Source organism: Hyaena hyaena, unplaced genomic scaffold (genome assembly GCF_003009895.1).
Source record: "Hyaena hyaena isolate Hyena2069 unplaced genomic scaffold, ASM300989v1 scaffold_85, whole genome shotgun sequence".
Taxonomy (NCBI): Eukaryota; Metazoa; Chordata; class Mammalia; order Carnivora; family Hyaenidae; genus Hyaena; species Hyaena hyaena.
The window spans coordinates 1,970,694-1,988,260 of record NW_024080717.1 but is presented as its reverse complement, the minus strand read 5'-3'; the positions used below and the strand labels follow the sequence as shown (position 1 = coordinate 1,988,260).

Here is a 17,567-nt window from a genome sequence, read left to right as displayed (position 1 = left end):
GCGGCCTAGCCCTCCCTCCGGCTCTCTCCCTTTTGTGGTTTCCCAGCTTGAGGCTTCGCAAACTTTTGTGTGGCTCAGAATCCCCTGGAAGGCTTGTTAAAACAGATGGAGGGGGGCAGCCCCAGGGTTTTTCGATGATTCAGCGAGTCAGGGAGGATTTGCATTCCTAACGGAGCTCCCAGGAGACTGGGCTGCCGGGAGTGGGGGGGCTAGCAGAGGCACTTTCCTCGAGATCCTTGAAATCCTGCACACTACCCGCCCCCCCCCCTCCCCCCCCCGCAGGCTCTGCCTGGCGCCCAGCAGAAGTCTCAAGTAGGGAAGCATGTTCAATATAATGCCTCTTGTCCAATTTCGACTGTTCCCGTCTCCTCCTTCAAGCCCTCCCGCTCCCCTCGGTTTTGAATGTCGCGCCATTTCACCTTTGTTTTGTGTCAATAATGAAAGTCTATCCTTGGTTGGTTTTTTTAAGTTTATTTATTTTGAGAGACACAGAGTGTGCGTGGGGGAGGGGCAGAGAGAGAGGGAGGCTCTCAAGCAAGCTCCGTGTGCTGCCGTCACGGGACCCGATGCAGGGCTCCGACTCAGGAGACCACGAGATCATGACCTGAGCCGAAATCAAGAGTCAGACGCTTGGGGCGCCTGGGTGGCTAAGTCAGTTGAGCATCCCACTTCGGCTTAGGTCATGATCTCACGGTTTGTGGGTTCGAACCCCGCGGCGGGCTCTGTGCTGACAGCTGAGAGCCTGGAGCCTGCTTCGGATTCTGTGTCTCACCCCCTCTCCTCTCTGTCCCTCACCTACTCGAGCTCTGTCGGTCTCTCAAAACTAAATAAAACATTAAAAAAAAAAAATTGGACACTTAACCGACTGAGCCACCCAGGTGCCCCGGAAATCCGTCTTCTGAAAGTCCATCTTCTCACATGACTTCTCTAGGTGATGGCAATGGGGCAAGTTAGCAACGTGGTGAAGACAACGGGGAAACAGGGAACCCCTCTTTCACCATGAGCTTCTCCTGCGTGAACCGTGGTCTCAAAGGGAAAATGCGTCATCTGGGTGAGCTGTGCTCACCATAGTCGCTTGCTAGGGCACCGGAAGCACCACACACGGAGTGGTTTAAACAACAGAAAGGCATTCTCTCGGGTTCTGGAAGCCACCAGTAAGATCTGAGTGTAGACAGAGCCAGGCCCCCAGGGAAGATGGGCTCCAGGCCTCTCTGCTGGCTTCTGGGAGTTCCGTGGCCTGTGGCAGACAGAGCTCCAGTCTTCACACGGATGGGGGCGGGGGGCTCTGTCTGCATCCAAATTTCCCCTTTTTATCGGGACACTGGCCATACTGGGTTTGTGGGCACGCTAATAATGACCTCATCTTACGTCGAGCATTTACAAAGATCCCATTTCCCAACAAGATCATATCCACAGGTAATGTGCTTTCCGCACCTTTTTGGTGGACCCCGTTCAACCCCAAACATTCACATTTGCAGAAGGCTGTGAAAAACCTTACCCAGGGTCCGTCCAGCCTCTCCTTCTGGCGTCTGCGCTCTGTCGCCGCTGAAGGGCTCCACTGTCTCCGTTCGCACGCTCTGTCCAGCGGCGACACTGCAGACCAGCACCGGCTTGGTGGCTCGAGCGTCTTCGCCCTTCAGCCGAGCTTGGACGCGATGCGCTCACAGCCCATGCGCCCATGCGGCCGCCCCTCCTCAAATGGCTAAGCAGCTGACGGCAATCTCTTGGTGGGCAGGGAGAGGGAGGACCAGACCACCAGATGCAAAGCATCCTGCAGCCCTCGCCTCGGGAAGGAACAAGAGCCAGGTGGCTCATCTGGCCCCACGCTCCCTTCGTGACTCACTTGCCCAGGCCCATTCCGGACCCAGATCCTTGATCGTGGACCAAGCTAAGTAACTGACTTTAAGGAGGCTGTGGGCATTGATTCGCCCTGTTTCTCTCCTGCAGGAAGAAGTATGTTTCTAATTCCTTTTCTAATTCATTTTACCTCTGTGGAAACTCACTCACAACCCCAGAGCTGGCATCAAGACGATTTTAAGCCGAACACATTTGAGATTCAACAGAGGCAGATAAAAACCTTCTCGGAGCTCCCCATATCTGACTAACAGCAGCAATTCTTGGAAACGAAGCTGCCATAAATCCCCTCCCCGGAGAAGTTTTATGGTCCTGAAGGAGACGCGAGAATCACTCATACCTGTACAAACATGATCACAAACTTTCTTTTCTCCCATCTGCTCTCCTAAAAACCCATGTGTCTTTCTTTTCTTTTTTTGAAATGTTTTATTTATTTCTAGGAGAGAGAGAGAGAGAGAGAAAGACAGACAGACAGCGTGAGCAGGGGAGGGTCAGAGAGAGAGGGAGTCACAGACTGAAACAGGCTCCAGGCTCTGAGCTGGCAGTCAGCACAGAGCCCGACGCGGGGCTCGAACNAGACTGAAACAGGCTCCAGGCTCTGAGCTGGCAGTCAGCACAGAGCCCGACGCGGGGCTCGAACCCACGAACCGCGAGATCATGACCTAAGCGAAGGTCGGACGCTTAACCGACTAAGCCACCCAGGTGCCCCCCATGTGTCTTTCTTAAATAAACCTATTCATTTTTCTCATAGAAGCTGTCTCTCCCTGCTCCCTTTTCTCTCCTAAGATAGATACACCTTTAACTTCAGTCATTGAAGGAGCCAGCTGCTCCTTGGCTGGCTCCCATTATGCGAATGAAATAAGCCCTTTTCTCCCGTTAAGCTGTCTTTTGCTAGTTTAATTCACAGCCCCTGGGTAGCACACTTAAGAGGGTAGGTGGAAACTTTTTGCCCCTCCTTCACAGTTGCCGAGCCAATGTGGGCATATTATCTGTATGGAAATAATCAACGGCTTCCCTCCAGCACTGGCAGTGGACATTGGAAGTTCCATCCAACTTGTCATCACAGAGGCCGGAGCTCCTCCCCTCAGGAAGGTTGAGCTGAGTTCCTTTCCTCCATGAAAGAGACCCCAGGCTCCAGCTAGTGAATGACAAAGCCTGGAGTCAAACCCTGTTCTCTTTGACCCTGAAGGCCACACTTTGAAAGGTCATTGTTTTTCCAATCCTTAAGCGAGCACCAAGCAGGGAGCAGGCAAATATACATTTACTTGCCATGTCTACTACTAAATTTTTACTCTTAAGGATGGGAAGGTAACACATCCAAGCCACCCGCGCTGTCCCAGATAGTACAGAGCTGGGCAACGCGTCTTCGTGGAGCATGGCTGGTTAGGACACGGGGTCCCTGGGCTTGCCACATGGAGTGTCTTGGCGTTCCTTCAGAAGTCTGTTAATTTGGAAAACATACGTCTATCTCTGTGTTTGTGGGGAGGTCAATGGACTTGTGTTTCTTCCTCCATAGCATGGTAAACTGCTCGATCATATGTATAGGCATACGTTCGGCCAACGTTTAGCAAATGCCGACTGTATGTGAGGTCTCTGCCCAGCCCTGAGCACACAGTGCTGCCATCAAGGGCGGAGTGGGAGTGGCCTCGAGATAAAACATACGGCAGTGCCGATAACGCACGGCGACGCTCCTGAAAATGGCCACGTGGGCCAAGTCCCTGCGGTACATTGTGATTCAGCATGTTTGTGCGAGGAGACGAGTCTTATAGGCCAGAAGGGAGAAGGCCATCAGTGGTTTTAAAGCAGGGACACGCCTGTGACAAGGTGGCGATTGTAAACTACAGAAAGGGCGGTGGTATGGAGGAGCCGGCGGGAGGAAGGAGGTGGAGGCTGAGACGGTGAGGGCGGACACACGAAGACACCTGCGAGAGAGGCCATGATGCTGGGATCCCAGGGAGGCTGGGGGTAAGACTCCCTGGACGAGGGGGTGGCTAGTGGCTAGAGAGAATGTGGCTCCATGTGGAAGGCATGCAGTTGGTCCTTCGGGACTGGGGAGGCCCCGTGCCACATTCAGTGAAGATGTCAAGCCACTGGGGACTGAGCGGGGCATCAGGGCTGGAGACGAGGGTGGCCAGACTTTGCAAGAGACACTCCGTTCAGCTGAATGTCAGGTAAACAGTGAATGGCCCTCTAATTTAAGTATGTCCCGTGTTGTATCTGGGACAAGAAATCTGTTTTCAGTATAATTACATCTCAGGTATGGCAGGGGACATGCCGCTCCTAAAACGTGATCGCGCGTTTATCTGACCACTGAAGCAGGTGTCCTCCATCTTATCTGGTGACCCTGCCTGCGAAGTGTCAAGGTAGAGTGCTCTGCACCCCCAGCCCTCCCGCCCCCCTCCCTGCCAGCTCAGAGCCCGGCCTGTGCCCCGGGACCCGGGTTTTTTATTACTAAACCCAGGATGTCGTAAACTGGGACGAGTTGGTCACTCTAGGCTGAACGGATGTCTCTTGAATTGAATTTTGAGCATCTCCTGACCCTTTTGCCACCTCCACGGGGTCTTCAGTTGGGTCGGGTCCTGTGTGCACCTTGGTGCATGGTGGCGGGGGTGGGCTCACCGGGCCTGGGGTGCGCACCGCAGGGACCATTATCCGCTGCCTCCCGTCTCCGCCACGCCATCTGTCTCCTCGACTGCGCCGAAGATTCTCCACCTTTGTTGGCATTTGCCTTTGTTTTGCATTTTTTTTCTCTCGAACACTCGCTGCCCACTTAGTCCAGCTTTAAAATTCCGTCCGGTCGAGCTGTGGTCCTGCCTTGATCTCTGTGTGACTCTTCAGTCACTTCCTGTCCTCTCCGTTCTTGGAGCCGCCCCCCCGCCCCGCGCCGTCCGCCCATTTAGATGTTTTCTCAATTTGCACAACCTCTACTGGTGGGAGAGACTTTTTTTTTCTATGAAAAACCACAACGCACATATGTTAATCGCTACTTAGACGGATCAAGACGAATCCGCGTTTGGTCACCTCTGCCTGCTCCATGGTTTTGTCCAACCGGAAAGAGTCTGACTCAGACTTCAGTTTCCACTCTGGTCCTGGGGGCTCGTGTGTGTTCTAAAACAACTTATTTTCAAGGTGATAAGGGTTTTTAAAAACCTAGCTTTCACTCGCTGTGCTAAAGATCCGGCCACTGGGCTGAAACCACACAAAGAGAGAGGGAGAGTGAATATTGTTTCTCTCTCTAACACACACACACACACACACACACACACACACACACACACACACACACTGAGCTTAGTTATTTAAAATACATGCCGAGCCCTGTTTTCTGGACCAGCTATTCTAGATCTGACTATCAGCAGATGGACAGACTTTTCATTACCCTTTGTGTCCCCGCCATCCACCGCAGAGCCATCTGGTCTGGAAGCTTTAAGAAATAAAACCATTAGGGCAAGAGCCTGGTGGGAAGAAGGCCCAACGTATGAGGCAGTTCAGTCCAGAATGGAGGGAAAGAACTGGCCAGCTCACGGTCACCCTCAAAGCCTGGAAAACAGGAGGAGAGTAAGGGGCACCGAAAAGCAACTTGCATCCACAATCAAGTAGCGTTTGCTGGGAGTCTCGTTTACAACTTTTGGCTGCTGTTTATTACACTTGGGCTTGCAGAGAGCGAAGGGCATGTCTGGAACGGCGGGCGAGTTCGTTCGTTCGATTTAATGCCAGGGAGCAAAGTCTTTGTTTAATGTTTTATTCATCATGGCACAAGATAGAACTTTAAGACACACCACTGAAAGTTTCATCGCCAACATGAAAATTAAGAGTAACACGTTTCATAAAAAAAAAAAAATCCTTTTTCTATAATACACATTCCCTTATGAAGTGAAAAAAAAATCCCATAAAATACTGAAGCGAATCGCCACCTGCTGGTCAAAAATGGTTTTGTGGTTGGAAAACTTCAGATGGCTGAAGTATGGTAGGAGCGTTGTACAATACACACAAAATTATCGAAGAAGACATTTCCTCAGCCTTTGGCACGATATGAAGCTGTAGGGTTTTTTTTTTTTCCCCAAACATGATTTACTTTACAAAGCACTGCGTATAACTTGGTTAATACTGATTATGGGGCAAGAGGAAAAACTGTGTTCTGTAATTTGAATACTCCATTTGGATTCTTAAACAGTTTATAGTTGGATTCCAGTTTATCATTTTGAAAAATACATAAAAGTTATACATTATAAATATATATTATATATGGTCTCTATAAAACTGAATTTGATCTAAACTGGGAAGGGCAACTTAATTATTCTTTCTTTGTTAGGCACGGCCTTTCTCTTGTTTGATTAACTGAAACCTTTCTAAACAGATTCTAAAAATATATTCCATAATGTATCAAATTTAATATTTTCCTTAAAACATACTCGATATGAAAAAGCATTCAGTGACTACATTCTTTTCGGTATCTCACTACTATATAAAAATATGGCTTGGCATATTTTGTTTTGTCTTCTTAGTGTTTTTCTTAGGCATTGAAGGAAGGGCTATCCCTAGTTAAAAAGCTATGGCAGAAGCACAGAAGCCTGCTTGTGCATATTCTAGAACATTCTATAGAATCTTTTTCCTTAGTATGCATGAAGTGATTTAAAAAAATGGTTCCTTCTGTTTCTGTGAATATATCATATATGATTATCATACATAATCTGTTACAGAATATACAACAGTCAAAACTGAAGTCACATAAATACAATTAAGCTATATCAAAGCAAGAGTTTTACCGGATACAGGGCCAATGTGAGAAGTTTTTAGATGGGACATCGCCATCCGGTTTTGTTTTTGTTTTTCTCCTAAGGCTGGCTATGCAATAGAACTTTATTATCCATGGCAAGGGTAGTAGTAGTGCTCTATATCTTTAAGTGAACTCGGTTTCCCCTGTGTTATTTTTTTTTTAAGTGTAAAAGAAGAAAAAAAAAGTAGAAGTGTCCAATTGTCCAACCCAACGGTTTTCCCTAGTGAGTGAAAGAAGGCTGTTTGGGACGTGGGGGCGTGCGCTCGGGCGGGCTCATACCAGCGTTTCTGGGAGGGCATCCGGGTTGTCGGTGGACAGGAGCTCCCAGATCTGCCACCGCTCTCTCTGCCAGTCGAGCCAGTTGGGGTCGCCCAGAGTCTTACTGTTCCGATCGCCGGCGGAACTGGAGTAGGCACTGCTCAGCGTTTCCTCGGCGGCCTGATGCTCTCGCTCGGCCATTTGGCTGCCCTCTTCCAAAGCTGTTCTGGAACCTTCTTCGGGCCTCTGAGGCCGCCACAGCAGTGACTCCACAGGAAGGTGGGCTGACGCCAAAGCTTGCTTCCCTGGACCAGGATAAGGAGGAGGAGGCCTCTTGTCGCGCTTCTCGCTCTCCGGAGGTCTCTGGTGCAAAGGCTTGGCCCTGCTCAGCGGCCAGGCCGCGTCTAGCTCGCTCTGGGTGAGGTCTTCGGCGCTGCTCAGAGTCAAATACCGCTCTGCCTTGGCCATGGCCTGCTCGGGTCTCCTGCCGCCGCCCTGGATGTGGGGCGTGCTGCAGACCCGTGACACGGGAGGGCAGGCCGTGCACTGCACCACGGTGGCCGTGGTCTGAGTCCTCCGAATGACCTGCTGGCCACGTTCCAGTTCTATGGGGCTCCCGTGCCACTGAGGCCAGTTCGGGGACAGGTTCCCCTGAGAAAGGGAACATGGCCCTGGGCGCAGGGAGCTGCTTTCAAAAATGTCTCCATAGGAACCTGGAAGCCAGAGAGAAGGGCGAGAAATGGAATTAGTTCGCAGGATCCCCGTGGGGGTGTCCTGCCTTTTCCTTCCCACTGGCAGCTTCAAATGCTGAAAAAGCACAGGACGCTCTTAGCGGCCGCTGCCTCGAGTAAGATATTTCCTAGTACAAGATACGACACATTTGGTCACTGGCACAATTCACGTCGCGGCCCCACATACAGAGGTTAGCCGTCAGACTAACCTCTGGTCCAATTAAAACACAAAAGCCCGCTAGTCTTCCCGGCTCGCTCCCTTCCGCCCGCCACGAGGCTGGCATGGAGAAACCATGGACGGATGGGAGCCACCGGCTGGATGGAGCCTGAGCCCCTGAATGATTGTGTGGAACAGAGATCCCCCACCCCCTCCTCCCTCTGCACGGTCCACACTGGACCGTGATGCGAGGGAGAGATCGACCTGTGATAGGTTCAGGCGCTGCCATGTAAGGATTCTTTGTCACGACACTTAGCTTTCCCTTGAGGACGCAACTGTCTTCAGGAAACTGAAGGGAGGGCAAGTGAGTGCATTTCACAAACAAATGGGTTCGTGGCGCCTCTGTCCCCAGACTGCCATTTCCTGGACCTCTCGTTTATTAAAAAGTAGGCAGGGAAAGAGGAGATCATTTGGGCCAGAGACATGAATATTCATACAGGGACTGATGAGAGTTGAAATAGCAGACCGGAAATGGAACAGAACCTCCTGGACTAGCTTATCCGTGGGGGGAAAGGTAGTAAAGCACTTTACAGGATACAACGGGGTGTAGTTAGATAAAGGATCGGTTCGAAATTCAGTTGGATCAAATGCTACTAAATTAAAGATGCAACGTGCCTTAAAAATGTAACATGGGAGGTATTATGAGCAACTAGAAGGGCACTATACACACACTCACACGTACGTACGTAGAAACATACGTATTTAGAACAAGAAAACAATTTCCCCACTTCATGCTATGTATTAATATCTATTTCAGATGGATGAAAGGGTTAAGGGCTAAAATAACGAAATACTACGAAAGAGAAAAGCACATAAATGACTAATGCGTACGTAAAGATTAATTTTGCGAAAGAATTCACAAAAAGAAATAGCCATAGACTCAATTATGTAAAACATAACAATTCCAGATATCCGAAGGGGGAAAAAAACCATAAGGGATAATATCAGTGGCCAACAATATGCACAAAGACTTAACCTCTTTATTGCAGGAAGAGTTCATAAGAATCAATTTAAAAAACACCAGCAAAGGGGCGCCGGGGTGGCTCGGCCAGTTAAGTGCCCGGCTCTTGATGTCAGCTCACGTCTTGATCTCACAGTGGTGAGTTCAAGCCCTGCGTGGGGCTCCACGCTGGGTGTGAAGGCCACTTGAAAACAAAAACAAGAAACCCCACAAGCATACATAAATAGCCCACGACAAAAATGACAAGTCAGTTGGGGGCATTCAGCTAATTAATAGAAAGACTGGAAGATAATGGTGAGAAAGAAATGCAAATGAAAATAATAAATACAAGTGCAGTTTCCAATGAGCACAAAGGCCAACTCGATGATGTGAAATACTGATGAGATCATGATGCGCACGGTACAGTGAGATGCCCCTGCCTTCTCTGGCATCCAGAGCACAAGCTGGTGTAACTATGTTTAGAAACTCTTGCAAAGGGGGTGCCTCGGTGGCTCAGTCAGTTAAGCGTCTGACTTCAGCTTAGGTCATGATCTCATAGCTCCTGAGTTCGAACCCTGCGTCGGGCTCTATGCTGACAGCTCGGAGCCTGGAGCCTGCTTCGGATCCTGTGTCTCCCTCTCTGTCTACCCCCCTGGCCCCCCCCCCCCACACTCTGTCTTTCTCTGTGTCTGAAAAGTGAATAAACCTTAAAAAAATTACAAAAAGGACTCTTGCAAAGGAAATGAAATGAAATATAGTCAAAGGGTGACGTATTTTGGCGGAAAGGCTAAGTATCACTTTATCTGGTTTCCCCCCAATTTTCGGCATTTTCCAAATAATATTTGACAAGTACTTAATATGCTAGTAAGGCAACAAGTAAAGAAAATTCATTTAGAAAGTCAGTGCAATAAACAGCCTTTAAAGGATAATGTCACCTGAACAACCTGAGGGCTGACGGGGGTGGGGGAAAGGGGGTGGTGATGGGCACGGAGGAGGGCACTTGTGGGGATGAGCACTGGGTGTTATATGGAAACCAACTTGATAAACTAAGAAAAAAAAAGATAATGTCACCTGTCATTCCTGGGTCTTTGGATCCACTTTTTAATGTTGAATGCCAAGTCCCCCAGATATTGAAAGGCTCCTCTGACATATCTAGGAAAAAGTGTATAGAAAAAGGTATGTGATTCACAAGGAAGATGAAGAACCCAAAATCAATCAACAAATATTTTTGTAACACAATAACACATTCAAGATCGTGGTGGATATGAGACAGAACACAGGTGCGTAGCTGCCTTTCAGGAGGCTTAGACCATTTGGGATTGACACACAGGCTTTCTATATAATGGTTGTAGTACCCAGAAGGGCCCCCAAAGATGGCATGAGATCCCCAGAACCTGTAAAGATGCTACGGGCCAAAGGGACTGCAGGTTTGATTAAATTATGAGTCTTGAGAAGAGAAGGCGATGTGGATTTGCTGGGTGGGTGGACCCGATGCGATCACGAGGGTCCTTAGGAGGGGGAGGCGGAAAAGAAGATGCTACATTGCTGGCTTTAGAGATGGAGGAAGGGGCACAGGCCAAAGCACACGGGTGGCCCCTGGAAGCTGGAAAAGGCAAGGAGACAGATTGTTCCCTGGAGGCCCCGGAAGTAACACAGCCTGTGGACCCCTTTTGGATTTCTGAAGTCCGGAACTATAAGGGAACCGTAGCTATTTGACGTCCTCCCCTCCACAATATTCGGCTGTATTCACCCACAAATCGGCAGTGAGGCGCTGTATGGGGCCCACTCTCCTTGCCAGAGTCCTCACTGTGGCCCTGCGATCGATGTGATCATAATCCAGGGGCTTCCCTGTGGCAGCGGTTCAGATGCATCTGTCCTTTAATTCCAAGGAGATGCCCTGAGTCCACGCGACAGTCGAAGGCACTGGTGAACGGTGCAGGTTACCTGGCGGGCATTGTCGAGCGCTCACTACGTGCCGGGTTCCGTGTTGAGGACTTTACAGGGATTGGCTAATGACCCTCTCGGAGTCAAAGCGCCTGTGTGTCTTAGTTTTCATACGAGGAGGAAAGGGGACCCCAAAAGGCTCCATCTCCCTCCCGCAGGTTGAGAGTGGCAGAACAGGTTACGGATGCCAAGCCTTGTGCTCTGGTCATGGGCTACCAACACCACTTGTCTCCAATTCCCTCGGGGTGAGGCTGTTTGCAGGCAGAGAGCTGCAGGTTAGACGGGATTGCTCAGCGCCCCGCACCAGCGACCCTTGGGGCCTAATCCTTCTCTGTGCGGGGCCATCCTGCATGCTGTGGGGTGTTCAGCTCTGGGCTCTATGGTCCGGACACCAGTAGCCACTAAGTCGTCACAACCCCAAATGTCTGCAGACATTGTCACATGTCTCCCAAGGCACAAAACCGAGGACCGCAGTGCCAGAGTTCGCCAAGACATCCAACAGACAGAAAGAACGAGTGTGCGCTTCAGTCTGCCTGCTAACAAAGCAGAGCTAATGTGTATCTCAGCCCACCTGCTAAGCAACTGGGCAGCCAAGACCCAAGCCCGGGAGGCAAGAATCAAGCTCTTTTAGTGGGAAGTTGTCGGATAATGTCTCTTTGAATCTGTGTTTAGAACCCCGAATATGCCAGGCTTCTTGTAACAGCAAAGTTCTCTTCAGATCCCCTTCCTGTGTTGCTCTTGCAGAGAATGTTACATATGGAAAATGTACCATTAATTTAAAAGAGCAAAAATTAGAGACCATTTATATACGTCAGAAGGGGGATAGTAAATCTACGATGCATCGGTATCGTGGCCAGGAAGAATGTTAGCAAAATGGAAAATGCTAAATGTTATGATTTTAAGTAAAATACACTTAGTTCAAAAGGAGCTATACTTTGGAAAACAAGGATATAGAGTTCAGTATGCATCTGGGCAAGGACTATGAAAAATAAAGCTTCACATTTTAGAAATAAATTTTATGCTTGAGGGAACATGGGTTACTGTTTGTTTGTTTTTTAAGTTTTTTAATGTTTATTTATTTTTGAAGGGGAGAGTGTGAGCCGAGGAGGGGCAGAGAGAGCTGGAGACACAGAATCTGAATCAGGCTCCGAGCTGTCAGCACAGAGCCCTACGGGGGGCTTAAACTCACTAGCTGCGAGATCATGACCTGAGCCGAAGTTGGACGCTTAACCGACTGAGTCACCCCGGCGCCCCAGGTTACTGTTTTCATTACGAATTTTGACATGAATATTTATAAAATAGAAATAAACATGCTTTAAACACACACACACACACAGACACACAGACACACACAGCCCTTTCAGGGTGTCTCTGTGGATTAAATTATAAATGTAGCATAAAAGAGCAAGAACTTGTACTGTGTCTGTTACTCAGAGTGTCCTGCTGAGCCCTGGCACTGAGCAATTACTCTGCGGAGGAAAAGCACAGAACTAAACACTCGGTGGTCAAATCAATTTGGGGAAAACTGTAAGCCACAGTGTCCTTTCCACTGTGTAAATTCGTGGTGCCCATTAGCATTTTAAAGGGTTTGAGAAATCGTACAGTCGAGAAACCACTAGCTCGGGTAACCCAGCATTCCCCAAATGTATTCGACCGTGGAACCCTTATTTCGCCAAAAAAAAAAATATCTTACTCTCCCACGGAGACCTCTTCGGGACACGATGTCTCCGTATACAGTGGGTTCAGCCCGTCCTCTTCGTAAAAGTAACGGCAACGACCGGGTGACATCTTAGACCGGCAGACGTGCACCCACACCCAGTGGCCAGGACACATCAAGTTCCTCACATGCTCGCGGGAACAATCAGCTGGGGGCAGCGGCGGCTGTCTGGGCGGCCGCTCCGCGTGCCAGACGCCTGCTCTGCAGGGACCCACCAACACCAGCACTGGGCTCCCCATCCTCCCCTCCTCTGCCCAGAGCAGAAACTCAGTCAATGTCACAGGAGCACAGGAACATGAAACAAGGAAGGGGTGAGGAGGAGGTCCAGGCGCCCGCGCCAGGCCACGCGCGCGCCCCCAGGGTCGCTGACCTGGCCGGCGCCAGCCAGGTTCCAATTACCTTTGCCAAGCCTTTGTCCAGGAGAACTCTCCCGTGATTTCGACGACGGCAAGTGGCTCACCGGCACGTACTGCTCGGGCCCTTTGTAAAGCTTCTCGGAGCCGCCCGGGGCCGGGTCCTCTTGCATAGCCAGCAGGGAGCGCTCGGACAGCACTGGGGAGTTGTTGTCATAAGGGGAGAGGTCTCCGCTGGAGGCCTTGTTGGAGTCGGTGGACGAGTGCCTTCCTCCCACAGAAAAGGAAACTTCCGACCGCAGCATGTCAGGGCTTCTGGTGCAGGGAGACAATCGCAAGCGCGTGAGTGTGTTACCACCCAGGGAGCAGATTCAAACAATACGACCCTTACACAAATGACAGGAGGAGAACGCACGAGCACGGGGGCTGAGACCCAAAGACAGCTCGGAGCAACGTTCCAAGACTCGGACGGCAATAATGTGAAAGCAGGTCCGCGACATGGCCGGCAGGGGGCAGTGGAACCCAACAGTTGTTACAGGAACTGTCAAGGCGAAGGGAGGCGGGGAGGATGAAACAGACATGGATCCCTGGATTCTCCAGTGGGCATCGCTGAAGTGCCTGGTGCATTAATCCCGCTTCCCCTGGGAAATCAAAGTCTGATGCTCACTATCTGTTAAGTCAGGAGAAGCTGGCAGATAACTCTTTGACGGCCCTCAATATCCTGAACTGAATAGAATTCACATCAAACTATGACTGAAACTTTACATGAAGTTCACGATGGCTTTCTGGACAACGTCTCTTCCCCCACCCGAATACTCAGTGTGAGCAAACCCATCTCTCCTGTGACGGCGACGACAACGAGGATGACGGTGATGATGATGCTTCTGGTGGGAAGAGTAGTTTCATGTGTGAAGAGGCGGAAGAGACAAATATATGACCACCACTAGAGTTCGTGGGATTTTAACACTCCCGGAATGAGTCTACAAGGCACGGGTGCTTTTACAGATTGATATAAAAACATGCAAATTAGCGTATCCATGATGTCCTATCGGGGCGTAAGTTGTCACAGCAACAGAAATGACAGCCAACACGTGAGGGGCAGGGAGATGAGCACGTCAGGAACACGAACAGAGTGTTGGAAGTCTTACCTGGGAGCAACCGTATTTTCTACCTTCCTCAAAACAGTGGCCCTGACATCTTGAAGGGAAATGAGGACAGATTAAAAGTTCCAGAACCTACTTCTGCCTCCCCCCTCAACCCCACTTGGCTCCTCTTTGCTAGTCTTGCTTTCTTCTGGCTTAATTTTGCACAACAAATCCCCTGGGATCTTAAAGAAGGTAGACACACGCCGAGGCAATCTTCTCCTAACGAAAGCGCTGTGTGCACACGGGACGGAGGATGTGCCCTCGCAGGCGATCTAGCTCGGTCTCTGGGTTCCGGCCGGGGTTAGCGTCCAGGAGAAAAGCGTCTCCGTATCTGTGACATGCCTCGCCTGTCACTGACGCGGCCAGGGGCTCGAGCACTTTTTGCTGAGGAAATTTCTTACCCACATGGAATAAATCAGCCCTTTCCTTGCCTCCTCTTTAAACCGATGACAGAGAATCTTATGGGAAAGAGCCAGAGAACCACCACGAGGATGATTTTCCAGAAACCTTAGGCCTCCAGTGAATGCAGGAAAAATAATAAAAGGAACTTATTATTTCTGCTGGAAACGGGGAGGGGCAGGGAAGCTATTTAACCTCCGTATCTCATTCAGGGCGGTGGGGTTGGGGGGGGGAGGAAATCTCTCGAATTCTAGCAGGGGAAATGCAAAGCAAAACAAATGGATGCTTGTCTGTCATCATGAGTTTGACTCTGGTTGAGGAAACTTTACTATGCAAATGAGAAAAACTGAATGTGTTGAACATGGAGCTCAGCTTAGAATCAGGGTTCTGACCAGGGCTAGACATGATATTACAGGCCAATTTCCATCGTTTTCCCTGTTTACTTGACAGCTTCCCCAGGCATTAATGACAATGTCTTATGTCTGCTCAGCAAGGATAAGTCATGGCGTTGTATCAGTAACAGAGGGGACATAAAGCCTTATTTTGTGGGACGTTTGAGGAGAGCCAAGTCAATTCAGTAGCCAAGGCAAAATAACTATCAGGGCCACGGATGCTTTTTTGTCCCCTCACGTTGGGAGGAAAATGTTGGAAAGGTAACATTTTAGCTCACGGAGATCCCAATTATTCTGTCTTGTGCCTTGCTCATCTGCCTTAAAACACACAGAGAAGAGAATAAGTTCAGCAAAATACGATAAGTTGCAGATCCAGCCAACGGTGACGGGCATAAAGAAAGGTACCCTACGGAAGAAACGTAGCGAGTCTCAGTCCCAGGAACCGCTTGGGTTTCCTCCGAGCAAGGAGTAAATAATGTACGACTCTTTGCAATGACTGCTCAGAGGGGCTCCATGCAAGTTGCCGTCCTGGGGCCTGGGGTCACCTTTGGGGGTCCCCACCCCAGCCTCATCTTCCCTTCTCGTGCTTCCCATTGTTCTCCTCTCCTTAGCCTCTTAAATTACTCACTACAACGTTGTTCCACTTACATATTTTTGCAAGCTGCTTCAGTAAGCTCTTTTGGGACTGTACAGATGGGGAAATCACACTCACATTAATTATTGGGTGTGTTGAAAAGGCTTCATGAGAACGTTTCGTTGGCTTAACCAAAACAGAATCAAACAGAGAACAGTGATAACAATAACAAAAATAACCGAGCTGCCACACTATTTTCCTTCCATTTTCATGGCTGCGATTGGAGCTGATGGAGTAGAGGTGAGAGAGGAGGAGGTGGGGGGCCATTGACTCCTTCCTCCGTTCTTTGGGGAACATCACCTGGGAACTTGTTGGAAATGCAAGTTCTCAGGCTCTGCTCTGGACCTACCGACTGGACTGGCTATAACATGGGAGGCCCCCAGTGGCAAAAAACATATTAAGAATTTCAAGGTGATGACAGCAGCCCATCGAGCCTAGGGTGGGCCTTTTCTCAGTGGAGGCCGTGTGCGGTTTCACAGGTCGCAGACTGTGAAGCCGGCTTTGCCTATTAAAAGGGCATCTGGGAGTGGGGGCTAGCAAACTGTGTTTTAAAAAGCCCTCCAGGTATCTGTGATGCATGGTCAAGTCTGAGAATCACCTCCAGGCCAAACTACCTTCCCTCCCTCATCCATAGATAGGACAGTGGGCTAAGTATCTGTTGAGCTAGATCAGGAAGGAAAGCACAGAGCGTGGCCCAGACATCGGCACTGGCTGGCTGAGGGGGTAAATGTGGCGGTCCCGACCTTGAGGTGGCTGGGGCCACAGCTGAATAAAAGGGGGTGCGCCCATCCTAGCCAGCTCGTCAGCGGCATCCAGATAACCCAGTGTGGTCTGGTTGTGGATCAGAATCGTTAGGCGAGAGGGAGCAGGAGAGGCCAACCCGCCTTTCTCCACTCTTCTGGTTCATTCTCCGAAGTCAAGCCAGCGAAGGGACTACAGCCAGGACACCAATCAGGGGAGAAACTGAAGGAGGAGGCGAAAGCTAATCGCTGGAGGTGGGGATGGAGGCAGGTCTCACAGTGGACACAGGCCATGAACCTGAGGGTGGCTGGGCTCACAGCCGGGGACGCGAGCAGAAATGCACGTATGCGAAATAACCCCTTGGCCTGGGAGAGGAGTAAACGCGGGTGTGTACGCAGGGTTCCCGGTGTGGCCGGCACAGCTCTAATCTCCTGCCAACTACTCTCCTTGAGGAAACGAGGTCACAGATCTTTCTAGCAGTTGAGGAAGTAGGGCTTGAGGCCCTTCTAAAATGTGTTCGATAAATAGTATCCAGCGTTATTCAACAATCAATAGTCAAATGCTGTGTTTTCTACTTGGGGTCAACGGCCCTCTTAAGTGTTTAAGGCAGTTCCCATCTATCATTTCGTTTTCTCAGCAGAGGTCAGTCAGGCGGTGGCCACATTTGCCCAACGACCCACGTCTGAGGACTGCCTTTGCACGTGGGAGTCTGCCAATTAGTAAACGAAACGAAACCGTTTTACTCGCTCCTCAGGACTCCCACTTACCACATGGGCAGGTCAGAGGTCAAAAGAAAATTTAGCGTCATCCCATTGCTTTATCATTAAGTCTATTGGAAACGAATCCAGAACCCCCCACTCCGGGTCTCTCTGAAAGATGACTAACCAGCCACCACTGCCTTTGCTAATGTTTGCCTCTGAGATGATTCAGCTCCGTGAAGACAATTTTAAGTTCAGTGCTGCAAGTAAAGGCAATTACATTTTTGTATTTATTTATATAAAATATTTAACCAGTGGCTCACGGAGATGAGCGAATCGTTTAAAAGCGCGTGGTGGGCCCTCCATGACTTGGAATTGAGCAGCCTGGGGTTGGGAACGTTGAGCGGATAGGCGGCCGGGTGACGCGGGGGGGCCTCCACGAACGGACGGGCTCTCTCCACGAGCCCTGAAAACGCCAGGCCCACGCACAGCATGCACGACCGGGGTCAGCTAACCAAATACGCATGAGATGGACACGGAGAGCGAACCGCTTTCTCACCCTTAGCCGGTCCCTCCAGGTCAGGGTGTTAACACGCCGCTGGCAGGGGACTGTGGGCCGGCCTGCACTGCAGCTGGAGGCAGAGAATTCGTTCTGCGGATAAATGGAAAACTCTGGTTCAATCACCGGACGTGGCAGCCCAGCCCCTTGCTGAGCTCTTCCCCAGTGAGAAACGTCCGTGGAGCTTTCCAGCGCGTGTTGGCTTCTG

General features: G+C 50.1%; 1 protein-coding gene across 2 annotated transcripts in view; it reads right to left on the bottom strand.

The window, feature by feature from the left end:
* Nucleotides 1–5,588: 5,588 nt before the first annotated feature.
* The window catches only part of ARHGAP6 (Rho GTPase activating protein 6), a 469,960-nt gene continuing 457,981 nt past the window's right edge, over nt 5,589–17,567 (bottom strand). For both annotated transcript variants that reach the window (XM_039234269.1, XM_039234270.1), the window contains exons 11-13: nt 12,838–13,106; nt 9,849–9,929; nt 5,589–7,602 (exon numbers count right to left, since the gene is read on the bottom strand). In XM_039234269.1, the coding sequence (XP_039090200.1) occupies nt 6,905–7,602; nt 9,849–9,929; nt 12,838–13,106 (1,048 nt within the window). In that variant the 3' untranslated portion in view covers nt 5,589–6,904. The remainder of the gene's footprint in view (nt 7,603–9,848; nt 9,930–12,837; nt 13,107–17,567) is intronic.